Source organism: Anastrepha obliqua, chromosome 3 (assembly GCF_027943255.1).
Source record: "Anastrepha obliqua isolate idAnaObli1 chromosome 3, idAnaObli1_1.0, whole genome shotgun sequence".
Lineage (NCBI taxonomy): Eukaryota > Metazoa > Arthropoda > Insecta > Diptera > Tephritidae > Anastrepha > Anastrepha obliqua.
This window is the reverse complement of record NC_072894.1, coordinates 20,766,558-20,792,981: the sequence shown is the minus strand read 5'-3', so window position 1 is coordinate 20,792,981 and position 26,424 is coordinate 20,766,558. Positions and strand designations below refer to the sequence as shown.

Below are 26,424 nucleotides of genomic sequence, written 5' to 3'. Positions count from 1 at the left end.
CTACTTCCTGCTGAAAAAAATGTTACTGTCGAGGCCAAGGCGGATTTTTTCGTCGTAGTTATAAATAACTTAAAAATTATTTGTTTTGTTAACATCTGGGTCTTTACTTTGCCATTTGCATACATTGAGAGTTTATAGTTGATGATTCAAATAATGCCAATAGTGAAATATTACAAAAACAACATGAAAGTGTATTGGGCTTAAAAAAAGTTAAACGGGGTAAAGGACCCTTTTTTGGCATTCCTGGAGGGGAACCGAAATAGCAAGTGTGGCGATGGCACGCTGATTTTGACATGATGGAATTCAAAAAGCAAAAAACAAAATACGCGTATGTTTTTACTTATATGCGGATGGCCAAGGCGAATTGAGTATCTAAGGTAGCGCCATTAAAAAACAGTAACTTAATTTTTTGCGATTCTGACAAATCTAACGCCAGCTCAAACTAATGAAAACGAAGTGCCGTGAGTTAAATTGTGAAAGCACAAATTAATATAAAGCCTCCAAATGCAGTTTGTTGGCGCTTTTATGTGGAAGACACCCTGGCAAGGGAGTATGTGTGTTTCCATTGTTTTCGCCTACTCTTCTTCTCCCCTTTTTTGTTTGTTTATATTTGGACTCTTACGATACGGCGAATTCGGAAGGCGCAATCTCTTTCTCTTTCATTCTTGGCGGATGTCATTACCTGTAATAAATTCGCTGTGCTCGAGAGCATGTCTGATTCATAAAAGGTGGTGGCACTAGACCAACAACAACGTTTTGTACATTAGCATGTTACAACAAAGCATTTTGTGCTGGCATCTTAATGTGCACGGCGAAAGAAAACAAAAAAACAAATCAGCTGGTATACTGGTAGCATATTTAATAGATTCGCCTTATTCGATAATAGAGTATCAATTTCAAATTTTTCAATTTCAATTAGGTAGAAGCTGTAGGGTTGCAATTTAGATTTTTTTTTTATTTATTTTGTCACTAAGCTCTCACATCTAATTTAAGTTGCTCTGAACTGTAAAAAACCAAATATTGTTGTTTTTGCTCTACCACTGCTTGTAGATACTAAGTAATAAAAGAGTATTAAGATTTGTTTAGTAAAATAGTAAATCGCAGTTTTGTGAAGTGGGTTTCGGGCAAGTGGGGTCAAGCAAGGCGCTAATCAGCTGTTATCGAGACTTGCACGTTTTTGGAAATTTTGGCTTTGCGCACTTTTTTAGTTATTTTGCTATTTAAGAGAGAATTGTGCGTTACTCTGTTGTTGTTGTTGTTGCAGCAGCATAAACATCCCCCACTCATATATGGGCAATGCTGCAGAAGTGACAGTCCTTGGCCGGATATAAATGCGGGTCGTTCCGGTAACGTAGAACCGACTGTCGTTGGAACGTTTGCGCTTGTTGGCGCTATAACCGCTTACGCGATTTTGACCGAGTTTAACAAAGCGCGCCCGTCGTTTCTTTGTCGTGCTAACCGGCGCCAGTTGGACACACCAAGTGAAGCCAAGTTCTTCTCCACCTGATCTTTTCAACGCAGAGGAGGCCTCCCTCTTCCTCTGCTACCACCAGCTGGTACCGCATCGAATACTATGAGAGCCGGAACGTTTGTATCCGTTCGGACAACATGACCCAGCCAGCGTAGCCGCTGGATCTTTATCCGCTGCGCTATGTCTATGTCGTGGTAAAACTCATACAGCTCATCGTTCCATCGCCTGCGATATTCGCCATTGCCAACGTGCAAAGGTCCAAAAATCTTACGCAGAATCTTTCTCTCAAAACACTCCAAGCGTCGCTTCATCGGATGTTGTCATCGTCCAAGTTTCAACGTATGCGTTACTCTCTTGCAAGTTGCTGTTGGATATTTTTCACTAGAGATTTATTGGAACAGACTAATTATTACATCTGCAAATCAGCTGATTCTGTCAAATTCACTGATAGCATGATAGCTATTCGCGCATGTCGTCGCCACCTTCTGTATTCTCTCCATCTCGATGAGTAGCGCACGGAGAACGAAATCATTTCCAAGTTTAATTTTCCAACATTCATTAATAATGTACTCAATTCGCCTTGAACATTCATCGTATAGGGTGATCAATTAAGAGGAGTTTTTTTCATTTGCGTTTTTTTTACAGATTGCGCGCGAGTTGTGGCAAACTGTCATCGTGGATTTGTTGAACAGCGTTTGGCATTTCATCATGGAAAGACTCACACCGCAACAACGTCTACAAATTGTTCAACTGTATTATGAAAATCAGCGTTCTGTGCCATACAGCTTGTGAAACAATGACTTTATTGAGAAGTCATTTCGGAGAGCAGCTGATTTCACGTTTAGGACCTGTGATTTGGCCACCAAGATCTTGTGATATCACACCTTTGGACTTTTTTCTTTGGGGATTCGTGAAGTCCAAGGTCTATGCTGATAAACCAGCTACGATTGAAGCTCTGGAAGCCAACCTTACGCGTGTTATTCACGACATACCAGTCGAATGATTGAAAATTGGACCTTCAGAATGGACCACCTTAAGCGTAGTTGCGGCCAACATTTGAATGAAGTCATATTCAAAAAGTAAATGTCAAAGAATGTCCTTTCAAATGATAAATAAAGGTTTTGAACATAATTTACATTTTTGTTTTTTTTTTACTATTGAAAAAAGCACCTCATGATTGATCACCCTATACATTGCAAATACAGTCGAAAGGAGGCAATTAGCAGTTGTCATCTACTTGTCTTCGAGAATGGGCTGGATTTCGAACTGACAACGGAGGTAAAATATGTACATTGGATAACGAAGGTTCCAATTTGATGGAGAATGGCCCAGTGTTCGAAGGGGACATGCAACCTTTTCCACGCGGAGGCTTGAAAACGTGATTCGTTTTCCAATCATTTTCGAATTCACGTTCAAGAGACAAAGGTTTATTGGGTAACCAAACGCACATATAAATACATGCAGATGTACATGAAATATGAAAAAGTTCATCATTAGTAGCAGCGGCGGCATATTAAATCCAAATTGCAGTTGATTCAAATTGAAAAAAAAAATAAAATAAAAATTTTTACAAACAATTTCCTATGCGAACAACAGCCAGCTAGCCAGCCAAGTATTTAGGAATAATATTTAAGTGTAAGCAACCCTCAGTGAACGAGAAATGAACAGGGGCTGCTGTGTAGTGGTGTTGTAAATGTTAATGCAGTAGCAGTTACAACAGCCATACACAAACGACAGCTGAAACGAGAAGATGCAGGCAGCTCAACTTACAAATTCACACACACACACACACACCTATGTGCATACGGATACATATTTATATGCACAAGCCCTAGCCCTAGACAAAATATGAACGCTACACTTTGTAATGCTGAAAGCCACAGTGAATATTGACGGAACGCCGCTTTACCCCATTTATGTACGAGTATAAGCGCGACCGCGCAGCAACAACCTACAGCGTCTGCAAAAGCCAATGAACCTTTACTTGACGAAGCCAAATGCAATGTGTGCCGGTGGTGGCACATAAAGATTAAAACAGGAAAGAACTCTAAGGATCAAATGATTTTGTAAAGATTCGAACGAATCAAAATGCGCGCTTCCCAGTTGACGTTAATCGCGCCGCACACACTCACACACTGCAATGTGAGCTCCCAAAATAAACAAAAGCCAAACGTATGTACGTCGCGTGTATTTTATAATTCGTATATGTGGAAATGTGAAAATGGAAATTATGTAGCAGAAATGTAAGCATTTGAAATTGCAGGCTTCTTCGGTAAGATTTAGTTTTAAGGGACACCCTTAAATTTTATTTTGCCACAGCAAAATGTTGTAAATCTATTTAAAACTTAATAACCCTTCACTATTGTTGTTGTTGTTGGCTTAAAGCGGCATATTACAACTACCACTGTGGTGGTTGATGGATTTGCTTTCCTTTATGGTGGTGGCTAAGGCTCGCACGATATTCCTTTATACTCCGGCTAAGAAAAACCTGTAATATTAAGGCTCAGGAAATTGTAATATCAACGCGGCACTGCAATCGTTGTGCCAATGGATTAAAGTCCAAGTAATATGAAAAGTATAAAACGCATAACCAGCCGGGAAAATCGGAAAAGCCTTATGCCCAACAGATAGCACACGAACAAGCAGCTGCACTCAAATACATGGGCACATAAATTAGGGAAATTTCTTTACAATTACAAACCAAGTATTACAAATAATAATTTTCCATATTTTACTCACCATACAACTCCGAAAGCACCATAGCCAATTGGACGATCCGGCTGAACATCCTGTGGCACAGCGGGTGGCTGGTAATATGGTGCTGCAGCAGCTAAAATGGCACCTTGTGGGGCACCGCCAGCAGCTCCTCCTTGTACCAGTGACATTGATACGCTCATCGAAATATGCGAACGAGGACGCGACGTGGGTGCAGCGACGGGCACTACTGCCGTATGACTAAACTGTTTGGAGCTGGTGCTGGCGCTGGCGCTGGAGCTGATGTTATACCGACTGATGTTGTTAGCGCTTATGCCACCAGTGCGACTATGAACACGACCGCTAATGTGATTATAACTATGATTGGGATTGGGATTGACCCTTATACCGTTTACGGTTTGCCTTTTGGGGCCAACAATGGCCGCCATTCAACAAATTGCCATACAATTAATGAAAATTTCCAACGGCAACAGTAAAAAACGAGCACGCGCGACACGTCAACGATTTGCGATAATGCGATTAAATGCGTTAAAATACTTGTAATTGATTTTTTATGCAATAAATTAATGGATAATGGATATTAATATTTGATTTTATGAACTTTTTAATTTCTTTAATTATATATACACACAATTACTACTTTTGCTAATTAATATTTTTTGCAACACTTTGAAACTGACATTTACACGAACAAACACTGTGTTATTATTTTTATTTAATACATATCTACTAATCAAGAGATTACTTTTTACAAAAACTTTAACGGAGAGCAATGGCGTTTTTTAGATTTATTGCAGCGTTGATTACAAGCTGTAAAACAAAAAAGGAAATTACATTATTTTTCGAAAGTTATCACTTGAACAGTGTATAGATGTATGTGTTTATATATGTTTATGTTCATATGTAAGTAAGTAAATGTGCAACTTATCACTAATATGTACGCACACATCGACTTTGAACTGAATATTATTAAATTTAAAATGAATTTATTTTAATATATCAACTAAAGAACTCAATAATGTAAACCTGAGTAAATAAATAAAACATGTATTCAATAATAGCGACATACCACGAAATTTTAACTATTTTTTTAATTTTATTTATTTTTTTAATTAAAAAAAAAAAAAATTTTATTTTATTTTATGCGGCAAAAAATCATATAGCTTAATATTCAAATAAGATTAAGACTTAAGATTTTAATATATCAACTCAAGAACTCAATAATGAAAACCGTAAATAAATAAATAAAACTTGTAGCAACGTGGCATACCTCGAAATTTTGACTATTTTTTTATTTTTTTAATATTTTTTTTATATTTTTTTTTTATATTTTTTTTTTTTAATTTTTTTTTTTTTAATTTTTTGTTTTATTATTTTTTAATTTTTTTTTTTATTATTTTTTAATTTTTTTTTTTTAATTTTTTTTTTAATTTTTTTTTTAATTTTTTTTTTTAATTTTTTTTTTTAATTTTTTTTTTAATTTTTTTTTTTAATTTTTTTTTTTAATTTTTTTTATATATTTTTTTAAAGATAGTTTATTCCGCAAAAAACCATATAGCTTCAGATTCAAGCTTTTTACAAAGTTAAAAAAAATAGTAATTAACTTCGTATAAATTTTAAACTGTCAGATAAAATTCCGTTGGATGCATTTTGCATACATATGTCTGACAACCCGGAAATCAGCACAACGAAAAATTAGCAATCTATAGAATTATCAGGATTTTGCTGCAAATTTTGTTACGAAACAATATTTGACAAAAAATATTTATACAAATTTGCATGAAAATCATATTTTATTAATTAGTATAAGATAATTGTTCCGGCTCTGGCGGCTAGGCGCTTGAGATTCCTTAGCGTGCCCCTTGGGGATGGCTTGAAGAAATTCCCCATCCTATATCGCTTTTCTCTCCTCCACTACATCAACAGCGCTGGATGGCTGTAAACGGTTTTTTCTTCCCTAATTTTTTTTTTTTTGCAGGTAATGGTCCTCATTATGGTATCAAAAAGGCCGTAAGTGCTACTCGTAGTGTACCTGGGGTACTACGGTCATCTAACCTAAGATAATTGTAAGTATATGATTTTTTGTAAAGTAATACCAAGTATTCTAATAATTTTAAGAAATACCAAGTATTCTAATCATACGTTCACATAACTTCTGCTCAAATATGAACGAGACGTTATCAATAAAACGGTCCGCGGCTGGCTCGAATAAATTCCAGCCGAGAGGCCCAATTTTCGACCACTTTTTGCAGCAATTGGGGCCGTATGTCAGCAATAACGCGTCGAATTTTCTCTTCCAAGACGTCAATCGTCTCGGGCTTATCTGCGTAGACAAGCGACTTCACATAGCCCCACAAGAAATAGTCCAGCGGTGTTACCGCGCGATCTTGGAGGTCACGCCACAGGTCCACGGCGCGAGATAATGCGCTCACCAAAAGTTTCCTTCAATAAATCGATTGTTGCGTTGGCTGTATGGCATGTAGCGCCGTCTTGTTGGAACCAAAGGTCGTCCACATCAACATCGTGCAATTCAGGCACGAAAAAGTCATTAATCATGGCTCTATAGCGTTCTCCATTGACTGTAACATTATGGCCGGCTTCATTTTTAATAAATATGGACCAATGATTCCCTCTGCCCATAGAGCACACCAAACAGTGACTTTTTGAGGATGTAACGGCGTCTCAGCAATGGCTTGTGGATTATGTTCACTCCAAATGCGACAATTTTGCTTATTGACATACCCATTCAACCAAAAGTGAGCTTCATCACTGAACAAAATTTTCTTCGATGCGTCGCGCGAACCGAACCATTATTTTCGTAATAAATTTGCACGATTTGCAAACGTTGTTCAGGTGTAAGTCTATTCATTATGAAATGGCAAACCAAACTGAGCATAAATCAAGTGACAGCTGTCAAAAAGACCATCTACGAAAAAAGTAGTGCCAACTTGAAAACCTAACCTCTAAAAAAAACACCCTTTATGTGACATATCACGCTGAAATTTGCCATGTAAGCTTATAACAGTCCTACCAAAAAACAAAAAATTTATTTTTGCCATATGTCATCCGCGGACCGTTTTATTGATAACGTCTCGTTCATATTTGAGCAGAAGATATATGCATTATATATATGTATATATAACTATGAGATTTATTTATTTATTTGGTTATAAAGAACACAGATCCAATCAATATTCTCTCCATACCTTTTGAAGCAAATCTTATAGAAATGTCAAATTTGCCGAAACCGATTAATATTTTTCAACTTATAATACTATCATTTGACTAACCCTTGGTAGCCGTGGTAGCTATTGCGCTTGCATTGGAATAATCTATAATTTTGATTATATTTTAATAAGTAAATAATAATAAGATTTGGTTAGATGAAGTAGATGTATAATTTGCGGAAGTGTTAAAAATTTCTATTTCCATTCCCATATGAAGTATCACACATTTTCAGAGGACATATGACAATATTTTCGCAATGTCAGCAAATAATGAGGATACAATAAAATGCTAGAAGTTAGGCGTTTTGCCATCACACATGCAATCACATGCAGATAATTAAAAAAGCCGCAAACTTTACTGATATATCACATAATTAGTTGAAACGAAAAATCTCAAATTGAGAAATATTGAGTTGAGGCAAAAAATAAACAAAACTCACCTTTAAAAACGCTAGGCTTGCAATGGCATTGAGTGCGGAAGCCGCAAAATTCCTTTCGTTCACAAATTTGTAATGGATAGTGCGCTGTTTTAAGCTGACTGATGACAATTGCGAATTCCGCTTGCAAATTATAAATTTACAATATTTTTTTTCTTAATTCTTTGTTGTAGTTATTTAAACCCAAATAAATGGCATGTAAACACATGTACATATATGCATATATATGTATGCACTACGGAAGCTGAGCAGGCGAGAGGCGTTCCACGTTTCCAGGTACGGCAAGTAAATTAATGGCTGTTTAACTGAAGTTAGGGCAGTTGTTAGACGGTGTGCAGGCAAGCATTAAACATTTTGTGGGGCCAACAACAATAATAGATAAGCCTCGACTAGCGCATTTCTCTGGTTTGTTTCACGTTCTTCCGCTTTCCACTAATTTTTTCCAGCTTACCGCTTTGTATGTGTGTTTGGTGTGTATTAATGCGTTTTTCTTTACTTTTTTTTTTTCTTCTTGCGAACAAACAATATCTCTTTTTACTCTGTCTCACTTTTTTGTTTACATGATTAATTTAATTTTTATTTCTTCACTATTAGCTCCAACGTTACTTTGTTAACATTAGAGTTTTTTTTATTATTAATTTATTAACCACATTAATTTTGACGATTATATTTTACGAACACCAAGAGTGAGGGGACAGAAAACATTGGAAAACCAGCCGCGAATAAAATCTTAATTGCTTTTTGTTAGATTCTCACACACTTTGCATTTACACCAATTTTCTGCGTTGCTTTGCTTCAATTCTTGTTAAATTTTTTTTTGTCGTTTTTCAAATTTTATGCACTGCACGCAATAAAACTGAATTGCAATGAATTTTCTGCTCATTCGTGAAAGCTAATTGATTTTACAAGTAAAATTGCTTTTGTTTGCCTTTTGCAGAAAAATAAGTACACAAATTTTTTGTGGAATTTTACTACACGCCGCACTGGCAACCAATTCACTCACCGTTTTTTTTACGATTGCAGCCACCCTTTTTGTCGATGAACAGCGAAGAGAGTCGAAAAGCAAACGAACATGTTGGAACGCCTTGGAAAACTGTGACAACGTGTTGTAGTATTGTCGAACATGTGTCATGGAAATGTCAAAATTTCCAGTGTATGTTCTAATTAGCAAAGCAGGGTTGCACTTGACTTGACAGTTGGCAGAGGGTTGACCACTGCTAGTTGTACCAAATAAAGGTGGTGGCACTAGACCAACAACAATGTTTTGTACGTTTGATTGCCACGGCAAAGTATTGGAAAGGTAGAAAACAAAAAATTAATTCGCCTTGTTTTATTCTGTGCTGACACCCACATGGATACAGCGAAAAAAAAAAACAAATCAGCTGATTTACCAACACTACCTTTAATAGACTCGCCTTGTAATTGTACGAAACAAGGTGGATTTATTAAGGTGACAGCATTCACCCAGCTGAATTTTTCGCCGTAGGTATGGCTCACGTCAAAATGATATGCTTTGTTTGTATGTATTGGTATGTTTACATTTGATTACTGATTTTGACGTGATGCTTGGACCAAACGCAACAACAAATACTTGTAGGGTTTTACTTATATGTGTTTGCTGTCACCTGTAATAAATTCGCCTTGGTACGAAATAAGCAATGACTTGTTAAAGTTTCCAAAACAAAAATTTCTTGATGATGTTTGTGATCCAAAAATAAAATACAGTTAAATAAAATAACAATTTTTTTTCAACTACACATAAATTATTCGAAAATATTTTCCGCAACTACAGCCATGTTAGATCAAAATAATTTTGCGTATTTAAATACAGTAAAAAATAAATTAGCTTTTACTCCGATGCTTTCGAGGAGGAAATTAATATATTAAAACCACATTCAAGGAATAGAGTACATGGACCATATCTCCAAAATATTTGTTGAACGGCATGCGTATAATATGTTTTATGAAGAGAAAAGATAATAGTTATTTAAATTATGAATAGGTCCTACACTAATATAAATTTGTTTGTTCTCATCTATTGTTGCTGTGTGGAATTACCATTCCATGTCGCATTTTCGTCATCTGAATCTTTATGATCTGTCAAGCGATGAATATTTGAACCGCCATAACGACGATAGGGTTTTGTTTCCCCTTGTTCTGTAGCAGCGTCGGCTGAAGTAGACGCACTGTTACCTAAGGCAGCACCTGCAATAGTACCACCTCCAAAACGCTCCATATTCCGACGTTTTGCGCTACAAATAAATTTATGTTATTTTTATACAATTTATTTATTTCACATGCACTAACGCATCTTCATGTGCCGCTCCATTGCCATCGTTTGCTCTCTTAGTTGCACCAATATTACTACCAGCATCGGTATCATTTCCCCGTCTACCACCTGTAGCAATATTCTTGAAGTAGCCGAAAATGGAAAACACCGGAGAAAGTATAGACATCACTAAAGTGGTAAAAATATTCAAAAGCCCACCAGAACGGGCAATAATAGCTGCTGGACTACTTGTACTCTCCTTTCCAATGATCAATATGACTGCACTAGGAAAAAGACTCAATTCGGCCAGGGTTTGATCATCGTTCTCGACATTCAGTTCTTGTTTTGGGTATGTTGTAGCTAACGTAAAGTTCTTTATGCCTGTGCCTGGCAGTAATTCTATACGCACATACTCGCGTAGTTTGTTAAGCGTATCCTGGCAATTAAAGACATGTGTTGCAGTGTTACCACTCGGAAAACGAAATTGTATTCGTGTGCTGTCAGGAGCAATGATAGGGCCACCACCACTACTAGCTCCAGACTCTGCATTTGGAGTGTCTACATTTGCGGTGGACGCTGTTGCATCACCGGATATTGAAAACTTTTGAGCGCGTTCAGCTCGATCTGCGGCTATTTGTGCCCTTATCCTTTCGCGAGCCGCCATCTCCTCGAGTTTCTCACGCCGAATGTTTTCCTTTTACAAAAAAATTTATTTCAAAAATTATTAAAACGATTTGCAAAGCTTCTGTCAAACCTTTAGTTCTTTTAATTCTTGTTCACGCTGCCATTGTTGCAAATTTTGCATAACTTTTCCTTCTTGCCTACGCTTAAGCTCGCGTTCTTTCTCCAACTGTTTTTCTTCCTCAATACGTTTTCTTCTTAGTTCTTCCATTTTTTGTCTGGTCTCTTCCAATCGTGCATTAGCAGTTGCTTCATTTTGCTCAGCTTGATTAGTGGACATTTCGGTTTCCTTGTTCGCAACAGTGATTTCTTTCCCCGCTTTCGGTTTCTTGTAACAAACGTCACCGTCACACACAATTTCATCCCGTTCTGCCTGCTTTACCTCATCAACTACTTCTGTATCTGACTTGTTTATAGAATGGTCTGTACTGGAGAGTGACACAGGAAGCGCTTCGTCTGCTTCTCTTGTGGTCCTCTTTACATTGTTGACAGTAGTTGCACTTTGAGCTTTTTGCTCAGCTTCGATTAAAGAAGTCGAAGATGACACAGACGGTGTACTCCGACCGGAAGCAATGAGAACTTTATTAATTTTCTCTTCCAGTTCCTCTACTGATGCAATAATGCCGGTTCCAATTTCAAGAGGTGTACCAGACTTTCCAATGAAAAAAATTGAGGGCACCGGCACTACTTGATCTGGAAATTATATATATATTAATTTGTATATAGGGAGCTTTCAAAGTGCACAACATACAAATGGTTGCAAACTGCATATATGATTGGCTATCGCTTTCGATTTTTATGGCAACAAAATCGTCAGATTCCAACATTCTTCGAACTTTTTCATCATTAAGGAAATTCGAAAGTTTTGTTGTTGATTCATTTTTTCCTGTGAATATGCAGAAAATACACAAATACATAAATGTAAAATTTAGATGAATTATCGCCAGGAATGACGTGTTCCGTCAGCTGTATTTTTATTTTCTTTTCCTCCCACTGTCAAGAATTCCTACGCACCTTCGACATAAACAACGAAAATTGCATTCTTCGCCTTCGATTCAGCAACTGCCTCTGCAATGTTACCTTTATACCAGTTCATTTTGTATATAATATATTTTCAACGTTTCTATTATTTTTCAATGTTTGATTTTAATTTAAATAAAAACTGCAAATTTTCTTCTCAATCTTCTAGAAACAAGTAAAATATCGAAAAAGCAGATCAGCCGATTGACTTATTGGAAAAGCCGTGCTGCCGTACTAATGTGCTTAATATATATTTTAATAGATAAATTTTGACAGCACATAAGCACATAAGCATTTGCTCACTTGTGACATTAGGATTTTGACACTCGTTATAAAAGGCTGCATTTAAGAAGGCAAGAATGTGGCAGATATGAAATCTTGGTAGCAAAAAAGTATTTTTTTTTACTTAAACGGAAGCAGATTGGTTTAAAAATAAGTTTAAATTAATATTATATTTGAACGTAAATAATTTATTTTATGTACAATGTAAACATACATAGTATGTACATATTTATGTTTATAACTAACTTGTTTAACTTAATCCCAGGTTATATTTTGTGAATTAATATTTAAATGTAAAACCCATGCCTATTATGATACCTAAACAAAATAGGGTCATAGTGAATTCTTTCATAGAAGAAATGGATTGAGCATAAATTTAATTGACTGCAAACAAGCTTTGAACATACTGATATCTTACTTTGCTACACTTTATCCACGTATGTTTGCAGTTTTGACCCCCAAGTCACGATTATTCTTACATTACAAACTTCTTGTCAAACTACCTGTACTTATTTAAATTAATTATTATTATATTTAGAGGGTTTTTTTTTAATATATATATATATAATATATATTTTGTATTTACATTCTATTTAATTTTCGTTTACAAGAATTTGGTAGAGAAAAATAGTAATTTATTAATATTAAAATTTCTGTTAACACATTTTGGTTTACAGGCTTACTTTTCTCAAGTGTTGCCACAGAAGAATTTTCGATTTCATTTCAACCATTCTTCGTCGATTGACATACCATTTCTCTCACTGTTCCAAATTTTGTCGGTTAATGCTTACAGATACACTTTTTATCGACCAATGGAGCGATTTGGATCGAATCCATCTGACGTCATTATGAACAATTTTGTCGATTTCTTGTAGAAATGGACCCCACATCGATATATTTGAGCTTACGGATGGAGCGGTTAAATGAAAATTGAGTTGTCAAATTATGAAGTGACAACTGCTGTTAAGACAGTGATAGCAGGAAATTGGGTAAGACAGATATGATTTAACAGTGAAACTCGCCGTCTCCAGCTGAAGTTTCTGTTTTAATAGAGATTTTTTAACATAATCTATGGAAATTGTAGATGTGGAATTATAATTCGTTATTTCTCATTTCAACGCTCGGCACTTCATTTTTATTATTTTGTTTAATTTTGACGTGATAACGTCTTATAATTCGTTTTAGCCGGCTGCACGCACGAAAAAATGCGTCGTTATCTTGCTCATTCGTCGTTATCTTGCTTGAACTGCAAGCGAGAGCGCGGAACGAACGACAAAGAGCACAATCGGTACCCCCGTGTTCGGCAACGTTCAACATCTGGCTTTCTCTTACTTGAGTGAGAATCAGAGAACTGCACCGGTTGAGTGTAAAACATTCATACGCTTCGCTTGAACAAAAAAACAGGCCTTTGCGTCCAAACGATCGAACTTGTTCAAATGAGTTATTGTCATAGCTCAATCAAATCATGTGCTGCGTTTTAGCTCTCCGATGTTATCACCAATCGTCTTCATAGCAGCCGTTTCGGGTGTTTGCTCGTTCGGCTGTACATTCATTTTTTTGAGCAAGAATAAAAGGGCTATAGAGCCAAATGAGCCGGTTTGAACACGTATGATCCCGCATGAGTTTTTGCATGTAACGATAGCAAAGTAAAAGCAAAATTTTAAAGCAAAAACACTATATTTTCATATTTGTTTTTTTTCTTAAAACTTATAATAAAACACGAAAGAAAATAATGTAAATAAGGAAACATTGCTGAAACCAACTAATCCTTTCAAATACGAAACGCAATTTACAGCATACATTGTACGCCAACGCTCGAGTGCTCGAACATGTGCTATTTACAATAATAACAACTACTTCTTTGAACAAGTTTTATCGTTTGAACGCAAAGGCCGATGCTAACTTCATTCAATGCTGCTTTTTGTTCAATGATTAGATTTGAGCCGAAGACATTAGATCATACGTGTTGACTGAGCTGAACTACGCGTTCGCCCGGATGAGCTGACTGCACTTGACCAAATATTTTGGTTCAATTGACTGAATGTGAGCAAGAAATTTAGCATATGAACAACTCAAGAAAACAGTGAGCCATGCAGGTCTCTGGTGAGAATGTATGTATGTATATGCGCATATGTATATAAAATTTATATTATAAATTCACATATTTGTATTTGCATATGCCTTCTTCCTGTGTGCATGGTAATGAACCATTTCTGTGTTGAGAATAGGACGATGATAGGAAAAGTAGGAAATGAAAGGGGGTGTTTCGAGTGTAAAGTGTCTTGAAAAAGGTAAATCAATGATGTTGCCGCTTAGTGATGTTGACTTATTAACGTCTGATGAACAATCGAAATTGAACATATCTTTCATGAATTTGATAAATGTTTCGTCATTTTTCAAGTTTGTGTAAATGTAACTTGACCTATTCCATTGCGATTCCATTAATCTCCTTCTCTATATCCATACAAAATATCTATCAAACAAATAAAATTTCTTTTGAAAAATGCAGTCATTACATCAGTATTTTCTTATGGCGTTGTCACGTAAAACTATCGTCAGTAAACCGACTTTACAGACAACCTCTTTTTATCTGTAGCGTTTCCACGACAGTCGGTTCTACGTTACCGAAACGACCCGGATTTATATCCGGCCAAGGACTGTCAACCCAGCAGCATTCCCCAATTGTAAATATAGGAAATGTTTATGCTGCTACAACAACAACAACCTCTTTTTTTTAATCAAATATATTTACTCAATACTCACAAACAAGTAACTTATCAACAAAGGTTTGCTGATTTTATGTACTGACGACATCGGTTGTCAAAATTAAGAAAACTAGGGTAGTAGGAAGGCGTGCGTACCCTATTTATTCTGTACACCATACATATGAAACTTTTTTTGAAAGTTCATCTCATATTTGTCACTCATCAAGAAAGCCCGTCTATGTACCATTGTTGGACGCGGGTAGAGTATTGGTTAAGCTTTGATTTTTCTGAACCTTGATGATTTCAATAACTATTAGTTACAACTTATACACTTTACAACTTTGTAAAGGCACAGTATAACCTCGATCCCAATATGCCGTGATGATCTCCCCAAGTTATTCGGTAATATGTGTTTAGAGATTTAAAACTTTTAAAGGCGAAATTATTTTTTCCGTTGTATATATGCATAAAAAATAAATAATTGGTGCGTACGTTAGGTGTTCGGCCGCACTCCTCCTCCTATTTGTGGCGTACGTCTTGATGCTGTTCCACAATTGGAGGGACCTACAGTTTTAACCCGACTCCGAACAGCAAATAGTTTTAATGACGAGACTTTTCATGGCAGAAATACACTTGGAGGTTTGCCATTGCCCGCCGAAGGCCGACCTCAATTAAAAAAACAACTTTTTCATTCATTCTTCATATTGCTGTTTCGAACGTACGCTCTCCCGAATGGTAGTCACGCACCAATTATTCGGCTAATGCAGCCGTAAATATATTTACCTTAAAATAATAATAGTTACTAATTTATTTAGCTAAATATTTGCGCTGATTTTATATTGTATTCATATCAAATAATATACATATCTTTTCATAGAGTTTGGGTTAAATGAAAATTAAAAAGGTAAATATTTCCATTATTTAATTGTCAGTATATTTGGTAAGTGTGATTACGATTAGTGATCCACGATTTCGGATTCATCTAGCTCTGAAAATAATATAAGAATTTCACTTTTCATATACAGATATAGTAATATCAAGCTTATTACCTGATTCAGATAGAATTCGAGCACTGGTAACAGATCCGGCGCGCGATGATAACTCGCTTCTTACTAAATTCAACCTGGGTAAACGAATGCAACAGCGACGCATTTTTGCATCTTTACCGACGATACCATCTGTTTTCCCCTTTGTGCAAATAGCGGTTTCAGCGCAACGTTGTAGACGTACAGCACAACGACGTATTCTTTGGTCCAAAATTTGTTCCTGCAAAGAAAACAAAGTAGCTATGCAGTTACATTTATGACATTTAAGAAACGTTAAGTGTCACATAGATTAATGCAATCCCGGTCCCTTTTATGCCTATGAATTAGAAAGTGTAAGGGAACAAAAGTCTTTAAAAGTTACTGTCGTTGCTCAATCAAAAGTTTATATTATATTATGCCTTCCGAAGGAAATCATAAACAAATGCACACCTTTAAACATACATACCTGTACCTCTGCTGGAGTAATGCCGACATACGACAGTCTATTGAGTTTCACAGAGCATCTTTTTGTTTTAATAGTTGATTCCATTTTTTGTTGAATTGAAATTATTGCGGTACAAAAATATTTATTAAGATTTTTACACAAAAATATTTCCACAAAATTTTCTATGCTGGAGTTGTCAAAATGGACGCTGCTATTTGTTGTTGACTATTTCTCTCATATGATTATAGTTTTGTTTTGAACATACTCTTATTTGAGAATGCTGCCAGTTGTTTGTAAACGGAATGTTATATTTTGTTCACACATGAAATATTTCAATGTGGTTTCCTAATGTTCAAAAAGTTTATAAACGTTCAAAATTAAAAATTTTCTACTGGTTTTTCTACACCATACAATTTTGTCTCTGAATTTAATATTTTTTATAGATTTGACACTTTTAAATCGCTGTCAATTACGTTTTGATTGCCTCAAAATCACCATCACATATTACTCCGTTTTTATTACAGCCTTGCTTGATCTCTGTGAGAATAAATCTCATTATTTTCTCTTCTACAACTAGTAACTTTTCCTTTGTGATTAAACCTTCCGGCTGACCACGGTCGATAATGGCTACTTGTAGTTCCTGCGGTGAGGTTAAACTTCAAAATGGTTTCATTCGCTTGTTCTCAGCCGCCTACTTGTCGTCGGATCTCTGCCTTTTTGACGATGTGTCTGCCGTTTTCCTTGCCAAAGCTGCAGCTTTTGAAGTTGAAGGTCGCAAGTCGAGGGCAGTCTCCGTTTCCGAAGGCTTTTTTCCACTTGACGCTTTCGACTTCGAAGGCTGTTCCGGCTTTCGCAGGGGACATTCAGTCTGGCTAGTCTTTTTAGGACTAGCTTGTTTGGAAACTTCGCGTTCAACTGCCATCGTACTCAAAGTATGTCACTTGTCTTATTTTCGGACGCTTAATGCGTGCATCTTTCTCAGCACTTTATTCCTTGTGGAAAGAGAATTTAGGTTATTTGGGCTCAACTTCTCAAGAAACTTGATTGAGCTTTTCTAACCCGATTTCATCTTTTGTTCCCGGGTTTTGTCCACCGCAGGCCTCTGTCATGGAGTATCATCCGATTTGGTCTTTGGATCAGCGGGAGGCTGTGCAGTCTGGTATTTGGATATTGCGGATACCCATGAGATATCCGGAGATTTTAGTCCCCGGGCTGACATTAGACAGGGGTGAGGAAAGATATGTTGCATTTTATACCATACTTACTGCCCCGTGTGGATAAAACTCGCGCCCCACTTGGACCAGACTCACACCAGGAAGCCGACATACGCTTCTGGACTTGCGGACGTTGATGATCTACCTGGAAGTTGCTTAGCAAGTGAGGCAAAGCTTCTGGTTTAAAAACACGGACGAACTTGTACCTGTCTTTGTATGACATCTCCAGGCTGGTCTTTCCATCATAGGGGAACCTTCTGGAGTACCTAAGCACACCATTGGCCCAGTTCAGCCATTCGCAGATGTTCGCCAGCCCAACCACCATCGTCAAAGTCCAGGTACAAGGTAAGAAATTACTGTTAGCAATGATATAATTTTCAAACACATTTTAAGTATTTTGTTGTTGATTATTCTAATAGTGTATATACATACAGCTGAATCCATCTCTTTACTAACATAGATCTAAACATTTTTGCTTAATGGGCATCACTACGACATTCAATTAATTTCGCCCTCAAAACGTTCCGAAATTTGTAATCTTTTCTGCATTCCGACTTGGATTGAAAATTTTGAAACGGCAGCATTGTTACGAATTTTCTTTTGCTGTATTCAAAACGAACAAAGCTAAAACAGCTGATTTGAAAATTGCAAAAAAGTTTGTAATAGCAAGTGGAAGTGACAATTTTGGGCCAAAGGGAGAAGATATTGCCTTTACCGACGTGTGTCTGTTACATTATGGCAGGCTTTGTGAACTTGGCGCGATTTTGCAGTAAACAGCAACAAATAACATTTGCAAATAGACGTTTCTCTAGCATAGTTAGAAACACTTCAGGCATACTTCAAGTGCATGGTCAACGTCGATTCCCCGCTAATTTGGTAAGTATTTCTTTCTATTGAGACTCGCAAAACTCAAGGCCATAATATATGATTACCCTAAATTTCATAACATTTGATATAAGCACTGTTGTAGACAAGTACGTAGCATGAGTAAGCCTAACCATATGCTATTACTGATAGTGTGCTTCTAGAGTGGTCAGTCAAACAGTGCTTGAGTTTGTGTTGTTTTGGCCTTCCGTATAGCAAAAGTTAATATAAAATTATGAGAATGGCTCAAATATTTAAATTTCTTTATCCTTTATCTACTTCTCATTGCAGAATTATTAAACTTCTTAAAAGCAGCCACAACATATTTTATAACTTAAGCTAAATACGAAATAAAAAGGCCAAAACAACTACGCCCGAACGCTGTATGCATTAAAGCTCAAGCGCATCAAGATAGTTTGATGTTAAGTAACGGAAAAGAGATTGAACTTGAATAGTAAAAATTAATAAGTTTTATAAACGTAGACATGGGACGCACAAAACGCGCAAGGCAGCGCAAAAAGTGCCTTAGCAATACATTTAACGCCAAGGAGGACAAAGTAGCGCCGTTAATTCATCAACTGAGCTGGTTAGGTTGGCGCAACTCCAATCAACTTACAGCACGCAATTTTCCCACAACAGGTCGTGGTATTTGTTCTAAAACCTCTACGTTCTCTGCCGGTGATGCACTTATCACCCTACCGCTGAAATGTTTAGTAACAATATCCACACTCGAAGAGGCAACACACTTTAAAGCTCAATTCGACGCTTCGAAATTCCATAAAGACCAAAAAGTACCCTTTCAAGCGCTACTTGCTCTCTATATACTGCATCAAAAACACTTGGAAGGAGCTTCTCACTTACACATGTATGTAAACTCCATACCCAAATATTTTAGCACGCCATATTTCTGTCCAAAAGCTGAGTTGCAGCGTTTGCCAGAGGAAATTCTGGAGAAAACAGTTGAACAAAATCGCCTCATACGGGAAAGTTACGCGTGTCTAAAAAGTATTTTCCTCAATAATCAATGCAGTTATTGTGGCCAATTTTACTTTGATGAAATCTATACGCAAGATGAATTCAAATGGGCTTATTTTGCTGTGAACACACGAAGCGTCTATGTATTTAGTCGTCTGTTCAAACCGGATAAATGTTTTTTCCAACCGCTTTTAAACGATGAACCAAATATGGCGCTGGCGCCGTTTCTGGACCTCTTCAATCATTCAGTTGATGTCAGTACGAGTGCTGATTTGCTGCCAACTGGCCCCAACAAACAATTAGAATTTGTTTTGACCTTAGAGAACACGAAATCTGTTATCTCGCCTCGTTCACAGCTGTTTATTAGCTATGGCGCGCTATCGAATTACAAATTACTAACTGAATATGGGTTTTTTATACCGCATAATCCACATGATTACTTCGTCTTTTCACTAACAGACGTCGAGGAATTTTTGAAACAAGATAAAACATATCGGAGTGTAATGTTGCACCGCAACAAATTCGTCTTTATACGCAATCACAATTTGCATGATGAAATGTTTGTGCATTTGGACGATGGGGCCTCACATAACTTGTGTGTTGTGCTACATCTACTACTACACGAACAAAGTAGCTATGCGAATGTACTGAATCAGGTAGCTTTTGGGGCAGCTGAGAAACTGGCCAATGTCGAAGAGGAAGTACGATCGCTTGTTGCGTTTAAAATAAAGGAGTACAAAAATTTCATAGGTGATTTGGAAAAACTGCACGCGTTAAGTGAATGCGGAAAAGTGGCAAAAGGTTATTTAGAAGAGTGTGTACGTTATTTAGAAGCATATTTAGCTAAAATCACTTAAAATAGAGCTGGTGTTATGCCTTGAGTAATAAGTTGTATGCCTTAAAGAATAAGTTCTATGTTTAGTCGTCAATAAACCACTTGTCGTTTTTTTTAAATAATCTCTTGTGTCGTTTTATTTAGTATGATAAATGGATATTTTGAAAACTTATATTTTTCAGTTCTGCTCCAGTCGTTCTGCAACCGGTAGCGATGATGTTGCAAACACGCCAAACAAGAAAATCACTCCCTTTACGCCGACGCCCGGAAGCAAGTTGCTTGGCGGTGTTCTGGTCAAGAAAGTTCCCAAAGGTAACTAAGATTTAGTAAGACAGTGTTTAAGCGCATCAACGAGAACAACGGCTTATTGTTTAATAAGAAAAAAGGTAACATTGTCTTTGTAAAAGCAGATGTCAATTAAGAAGCTATGCTACTGTAACAGTTTCTATGTACAATGAGACGCTTATAATACACGTCATTTACCGACGCATTTACCGCGTCTGATGTTGAAATACGCTTTGGACGAGCAAAGAACGAGCATGTCGATTTCTTATACGTGTACAAACACATTCTTACATGTATCTTTTGCAAAAAAAAAAAATAACTTTTTAACAAAAAATTTGTTCGTTAAATTTTAATTATGACTTACAGTGAGTCACACTCAAAATTGGACACTTTATACTCATATGAAAACTTTTAACTCCAATAAGAAACTACAAACATATTTAAATTCATTTCTATTTATTTATGTATACTAACATATTAGAAGTACAATTATAACAACAAACTCCCCTTCAAACAAAAACAATAACAATATATATTATATTATAAGTATACAACAAATGCAATGTGAGCTACTCACACTCAAAATGGGACAGTTAGAATTCATCGGCGAAATACCGTTATATATTGAGTTCAAATTGTAAATCGCTTGTTTTTCATAGTGTTTGATTATATGTCGACTAAGTGGTATCGTTTTTACAAAATGCGTCAAACAACAATTGCTGAGTGGGAAATTATTATAAGAAAGTACAAAAACAGAAAGTCTATTCGGGAAATTAGCGAAATAATTAGCAAAAAAAAGTCTACAGTGCATAATATTGTATTATTAAAAGGTATAGGGAAAGAGGTAACGTGTGTGACAAAAAACGTAACTTAACAAACAGAAGGAAAATTGATGATCGAAACTCCAGATTTATATTGCGATTAGTAAAGCAAAACCCTAAGATATCTGCCGTAGACCTAAAAAAACAACTCCAAGAGGAAAAGAACGTTGAAGTTTCTGCAGAAACTATTCGCCCACTTCTTAAGAATAACAAATTTTATGCAAGAGTTCCCCGGCGAAACCCACTTATTTCGAAAAAGAACCAAAAGGCTAGGTTACAGTTCGCTAAAACGTATGAATATAAGGAATTTGACTTTTGGTCTAAGGTAATTGAAAAAAAAACTTAGCTATTTCAAAGCCTCCACATAATTTATTTTTATTGCAGGTTTTATTCACAGATGAAACAAAAATTAACATGTTTGGTTCAGACGGGAGGCGTTTTGTGTGGAGAATGGACGGAAAAGCATTGCATGATAAGAATATTAAAAATACGGTGAAGTACGGCGGTGGCTCAATAATGATATGGGGTTGCATGTCGGGAGCTGGCGTCGGAAAAGTGCATATTATTGATGGAATCTTGGATAGTAATGGGTACATTAACCTATTAACACAAAATGTTCATACCAGTGCTGAAAAACTTGGGACTGGTAGTAACTTTATGTTTTACCAGGACAACGATCCGAAGCACACGTCCTGGAATGCTAAAAACTGGTTACTCTACAACTGCCCAAAAGTATTAGCTACTCCTGCTCAGTCTCCCGACATGAACTCTATTGAGCATTTGTGGAGGGAACTTAAAAAAAGGCTCGCCTCACGCTGCGTGAGCAGTAAGTCGCAATTAAAGCAAGCAGTATTGGAGGAATGGGAAAAAATCCGGCCCACATACTGCAAAAAACTAGTTGAAAGTATGCAACGTCGGGAAGTAATACAGGAAGTAATAAAGTACAAAGGAAGATCCACGAAATATTAGCTCATATGTGCTCATAATTTATTTGAACTAGAAAATAAGTGCCCCATTTTGAGTGTGAACCTTCTAAGAAGGAGCCTAACCTATGAAATGAATTTTTTTGTTTTTAGTTACGAATAAAACGATTTTAATTTTTGCATATTTATCTTCATCGAAGAGTGTTTATAAATAAATATAGAAAACTTGAATTTTTGTCTTAGTAAAAGTGTAGAAAATAAATTGGTTTTTATATGTGAGGTGTCCAATTTTGAGTGTGACTCACGTATATTGGTTTCAAGACTTTAAAGAAATGATAAAAACAAATTAAAATTTTCTAAACTGTTATTGCTTAAGGACGGAAGCTGGTCTAGAATTTTGAAAAAATCGAAAAATTTTTTTTTGTCTTAAAAGGTGCTTTAGGGTCTTAGAAATAATATACCAAATGAGGGATGCCAGCAAAAATGTCTAAATGCCCAAATTTTTCATTCGACGGCAGTGCCTCGCAGGTATGCCCCGAACGCTATTTACAACTTTAAACACGTTTTTCTCGAAATCACTTTTTTTAAACTGGCCGAAGACATAACTCGAACAAATCTTTACCGATTCTTACGAAATTTTGACAATACATTCGAAATACCTTTCTCCGGAGACGTACGTAGGATTTTTTATTTATATTACATAGTTTTTTTTTTAATCAACAATTTTATGTCGTTCTTTATAGTGAAAATTGTAACTTTTTGTTCAAACGTGCACCATTTCGCGAAAAAACAAAATATCGAAAAATCCTACGTACGTCTCTTTCTGTTGTTATATAGAAACTAAAAAAAATTTATTTTTTGATCCAGGACAAAAATTAAGGAGTTTACGTCTTCGGCAATGGACCCACTAGAAAAAAAGGCGCCTTAGGAGAACTGCTGGACAGCGGCCATTTTGAAATTAATTCAGACGAAAAATTTTGTATTTGTACCATGAAAGCTATATTATTAAACCTATTTCACAGATTTTCGATTGATTCCTTTGTTGAGTCAAAATAAATTCATAAAATATGCCCATTTTTGCGCTCTAGACCAGCTTCCCCCCTAAAATAATTTTCCGCTAATAGCATCACATTTTATTTCCTGCTTGGTTCAAATCTGCGACGCACTACTACTTTACTCACTGTTTTTCAATTATTAACTAATTATTTTTTTTGTTTTTCATCCTCTATTTTCGGTTGTTTTTGTTTTTATAACAAGAAATGTATATACATACATATATTCCTATATACATATATATAAATTACGTTTGTTCAGCTAACTACGCTAACATTTTTCCTTTAGTTTTCATTAATCACCAATCAATCGCTTTCTGTTGTTGTGTGACCTTGTTGGGGTCTTACTTTTGAATTTAGTAATTCCCTGCAGGTCCAGCAACAATAGTACAGCGACATCCACTACGAAATTGTCATGTTCATATAGGCGGCACTGATGGGGGCAGTGCGCTGGGGAAACTCGACGCGCCGGAGGTAACCTCAAAAGACATGTTGCATGCAATGATGCACTACATTTGGCCAAAGGAGGATGCGCTCGTACGGAAACGGTACTGGAAAATGACTTTTTTAACTTAAACAGTATTTAATTTCATTTAATTTTTTCACTTCTCATAGTGTGGCTATCTCTTTGAGCCTCCTGGTTGGCTCCAAATTGATGACAGTTTGTGTACCGTTTCTATTTAAGGGCGCCGTCGATACGCTGAACACGATGAACACCTTGAATATGGACACACCACCTGATACAGTGTTGACTGTAGCCACTGCCATGCTGCTTGGATGTAATCAAATCATATTACGCTTTATAAGTTCGTGCATATAAATCATCTACTAAATACTTTTAGATGGCGTGGCGCGTGCCAGCGCCGCCGCCTTCAATGAGCTGCGCAATGCAGTTTTCGCCAAGGTAGCACATCATTCCATACGTAAAATTGCAACGAACGTATTTTTGCATTTACATAACTTGGATTTGGCATTCCATTTGAATAAACAGACCGGCGCCCTATCCAAGGTAAAATCTCTCCACGTATAATAGTATTTGTGGGAAAGTGTCTAACCAATGTCTAATCTATGCCGATCTTATCTAGACTATTGACCGCGGCTCGCGTGGCATAAACTTTGTACTCAGCGCTATGGTATTCAATATTGTGCCAACAATATTCGAGTTGGCGCTGGTATCTACCATCTTGGGCACTAAGGTAATCTGTCTGTCGTACACTGGCAAAGGCGCACATTGTCAATATAATTTTTGTGAAATCTCTATTATAGTGCGGTTTGGCTTTCGCCGGCGTTTCTATGGGATGTGTTGGTGTTTACGCTGCATTCACGCTAGTTGTGACACAGTGGCGCACTAAATTCCGTATCTACATGAATCAGGCTGAGAATGAAGCTGGCAATAAAGCGGTCGATTCGCTCATCAATTACGAAACTGTCAAGTATTTCAATAATGAGAAATTCGAAGCTGGTCGATACAATGATGTGCTCAAGAAATACGAAATGGCTAGTTTAAAGACGAGCACAAGCTTGGCTATGCTGAATTTCGGTCAAAATGTCATCTTCAGTTCGGCGCTCAGTTTGATTATGTTGTTGGCGGCTAATGAGATAGCAAAAGGCAATATGACCGTGGGCGATTTGGTGATGGTTAACGGTTTGCTATTTCAGCTTTCCATACCATTAGGTTTCCTTGGTAGTGTGTATCGAGAAGTGCGTCAAGCGCTGCTGGACATGCAATCGATGTTTACGCTAATGAGTGTGGATTCACGCATTACCTCAGCGCCGAATGCGCCATATTTGGCAGTGGGTCCCAATAATGCATCGATTGAATTTAGGAATGTGAGTTTCGAGTATGAGACGGGAAAACCCATCTTTAAAGATATGTCCTTCACCATACCAGCGGGCAAAACAATTGCTTTCGTCGGTGGTTCTGGCTCAGGGAAATCATCAATGGTGCGTCTGCTATTTCGCTTCTTCGAGCCAAATGCTGGTAAAATATTTATTAACGGACAAGATATCAGCGATGTGGATTTAGACAGCTTGCGACGTGCCATTGCTGTAGTGCCACAGGTGGGCGTTTAAATTGAACGAATATAATTTTTTTTTTATTATTAATTAATTGTACTTTTTGGTTATTTATTCAGGACTCGGTACTATTCCACGACACTATTGAACACAACATCCATTACGGCAATTTGAATAAGTCGCAAGAAGAGGTAGAAAAAGCGGCGAGCATGGCCGATTTGCATGACTCCATCATGAGTTGGCCCAAGCAATATCACACTCAAGTGGGTGAACGCGGTTTAAAACTATCGGGTGGTGAGAAGCAACGTGTGGCCATTGCACGCGCCATACTCAAAAACTCGCCAATCCTCATATTCGACGAGGCGACTAGTAGTCTGGATTCTATTACTGAACAGGTATGTACATATGTTGAAGTATACAATTTTCAAATTTTGCATCAGTGGCTGAATTGAGAATTTGTGTTTTGTTTTGCTTTTCAAGAATATTTTGAATGCACTTTCACGCGCCACTGCTGGCCGCACCAGCATATGCATTGCCCATCGGCTGTCCACCGTCATGGATGCTGACGAAATTTTCGTATTGGAAAATGGGCGTGTAGGTGAACGCGGCAAACACGCAGAGCTCTTGAAGAAAAATGGTCTCTACGCACGTCTCTGGGAAACGCAAACGCAACAATTCTGATCCGAAATATAATATATCGAGCATCTTAATCCTTAAATGTTTTTGTCAAACACCACCGACTGCCGTTGGGTAGTTATGTATAATGTCATGTAATTTAGTTATTGTTCATTCAAACAGGAATTAAGTTTAATGAGTCATCGTCAGTATCTATGTACATAGATATATTTAAAGTCTTTTCTTAAATTACACACATACACTGACATCCCCACACCTGCGTTCATACCTAGCCAAGTGTATTCGAAGTCAATTTGTAAGGATGACTTTAAGTAACAATTTTTTTTTCGCCACGTTCACAAGTAGGAAATTCATACCAATAGCTCATGACATTTTAACTGCCGACTTTGTATTGAGTGCATACATATGTAAATTTGTAAACCATAATTTACACACACATACACCTATAATATGCATGTAATGCAGTTGTTTGTTTTAAAGTGAAAAGCTGTAGGTAGTTGCACACTTAAGTTGAGAAGGGTTGTAA

General features: G+C 36.7%; 5 protein-coding genes across 6 annotated transcripts; 2 read left to right on the top strand and 3 right to left on the bottom strand.

Annotated features, from left to right (window-relative positions):
• Positions 1-4,142: 4,142 nt before the first annotated feature.
• On the bottom strand, positions 4,143-8,837 carry LOC129240084 (serine/threonine kinase NLK-like). Its single transcript, XM_054875571.1, has 2 exons — positions 7,854-8,837; positions 4,143-4,996 (listed from the first exon to the last, which is right to left on the bottom strand). Exon 2 carries the CDS (start codon positions 4,612-4,614, stop codon positions 4,207-4,209), a length of 408 nt encoding a protein of 135 aa, XP_054731546.1. The 5' UTR covers positions 4,615-4,996; positions 7,854-8,837; the 3' UTR covers positions 4,143-4,206.
• Positions 8,838-9,692: 855 nt separating this feature from the next.
• Positions 9,693-12,049, bottom strand: LOC129241711 (UBX domain-containing protein 4). Its single transcript, XM_054878189.1, has 5 exons — positions 11,815-12,049; positions 11,552-11,686; positions 10,874-11,493; positions 10,158-10,813; positions 9,693-10,102 (listed from the first exon to the last, which is right to left on the bottom strand). Exons 1-5 carry the CDS (start codon positions 11,894-11,896, stop codon positions 9,886-9,888), a joined length of 1,710 nt encoding a protein of 569 aa, XP_054734164.1. The 5' UTR covers positions 11,897-12,049; the 3' UTR covers positions 9,693-9,885.
• A 3,564-nt stretch (positions 12,050-15,613) lies between these two features.
• Positions 15,614-16,521, bottom strand: LOC129241339 (uncharacterized). The gene is made up of 3 exons (XM_054877597.1): positions 16,299-16,521; positions 15,857-16,073; positions 15,614-15,795 (listed from the first exon to the last, which is right to left on the bottom strand). Exons 1-3 carry the CDS (start codon positions 16,380-16,382, stop codon positions 15,764-15,766), a joined length of 333 nt encoding a protein of 110 aa, XP_054733572.1. The 5' UTR covers positions 16,383-16,521; the 3' UTR covers positions 15,614-15,763.
• A 1,604-nt stretch (positions 16,522-18,125) lies between these two features.
• On the top strand, positions 18,126-26,151 carry LOC129240648 (iron-sulfur clusters transporter ABCB7, mitochondrial). 2 transcript variants are annotated; one of them, XM_054876575.1, is made up of 9 exons: positions 18,126-18,367; positions 20,348-20,477; positions 23,674-23,794; positions 23,862-24,025; positions 24,089-24,255; positions 24,332-24,442; positions 24,513-25,307; positions 25,382-25,657; positions 25,743-26,151. In XM_054876575.1, the coding sequence occupies exons 1-9, from the start codon at positions 18,227-18,229 to the stop codon at positions 25,941-25,943; spliced, it is 2,106 nt and encodes a 701-aa protein (XP_054732550.1). In that variant the 5' UTR covers positions 18,126-18,226; the 3' UTR covers positions 25,944-26,151. The 2 variants fall into 2 exon arrangements, with proteins under 2 accessions (XP_054732550.1, XP_054732549.1); XM_054876574.1 differs by having other exon boundaries at positions 23,620-23,794.
• LOC129240649 (SET domain-containing protein 4) lies at positions 18,253-20,284 on the top strand. The gene is made up of 2 exons (XM_054876576.1): positions 18,253-18,367; positions 18,647-20,284. Exon 2 carries the CDS (start codon positions 18,841-18,843, stop codon positions 20,185-20,187), a length of 1,347 nt encoding a protein of 448 aa, XP_054732551.1. The 5' UTR covers positions 18,253-18,367; positions 18,647-18,840; the 3' UTR covers positions 20,188-20,284.
• Positions 26,152-26,424: the final 273 nt, after the last annotated feature.

Excerpts from the sequence above, each read along its gene's own strand:
- LOC129241711 (XM_054878189.1), bottom strand. The coding sequence starts at position 11,896 with ATGAACTGGTATAAAGGTAACATTGCAGAGGCAGTTGCTGAATCGAAG. Across the intron at positions 10,814-10,873 it reads AAGAATTAAAAGAACTAAAG|GAAAACATTCGGCGTGAGAA; the intron begins GTTTGACAGAAG and ends TTTTTGTAAAAG. Across the intron at positions 10,103-10,157 it reads GGAGCGGCACATGAAGATGC|CGCAAAACGTCGGAATATGG; the intron begins GTTAGTGCATGT and ends ATTTATTTGTAG.
- LOC129241339 (XM_054877597.1), bottom strand. The coding sequence starts at position 16,382 with ATGGAATCAACTATTAAAACAAAAAGATGCTCTGTGAAACTCAATAGA. Across the intron at positions 16,074-16,298 it reads TTACTCCAGCAGAGGTACAG|GAACAAATTTTGGACCAAAG; the intron begins GTATGTATGTTT and ends TTTTCTTTGCAG. Across the intron at positions 15,796-15,856 it reads TCGAATTCTATCTGAATCAG|AGCTAGATGAATCCGAAATC; the intron begins GTAATAAGCTTG and ends TATTATTTTCAG.
- LOC129240649 (XM_054876576.1), top strand. The coding sequence starts at position 18,841 with ATGGGACGCACAAAACGCGCAAGGCAGCGCAAAAAGTGCCTTAGCAAT.
- LOC129240084 (XM_054875571.1), bottom strand. The coding sequence starts at position 4,614 with ATGGCGGCCATTGTTGGCCCCAAAAGGCAAACCGTAAACGGTATAAGG.
- LOC129240648 (XM_054876574.1), top strand. The coding sequence starts at position 18,227 with ATGGCAGGCTTTGTGAACTTGGCGCGATTTTGCAGTAAACAGCAACAA. Across the intron at positions 18,368-20,347 it reads GTCGATTCCCCGCTAATTTG|TTCTGCTCCAGTCGTTCTGC; the intron begins GTAAGTATTTCT and ends TATATTTTTCAG. Across the intron at positions 24,443-24,512 it reads CTACCATCTTGGGCACTAAG|TGCGGTTTGGCTTTCGCCGG; the intron begins GTAATCTGTCTG and ends TCTCTATTATAG.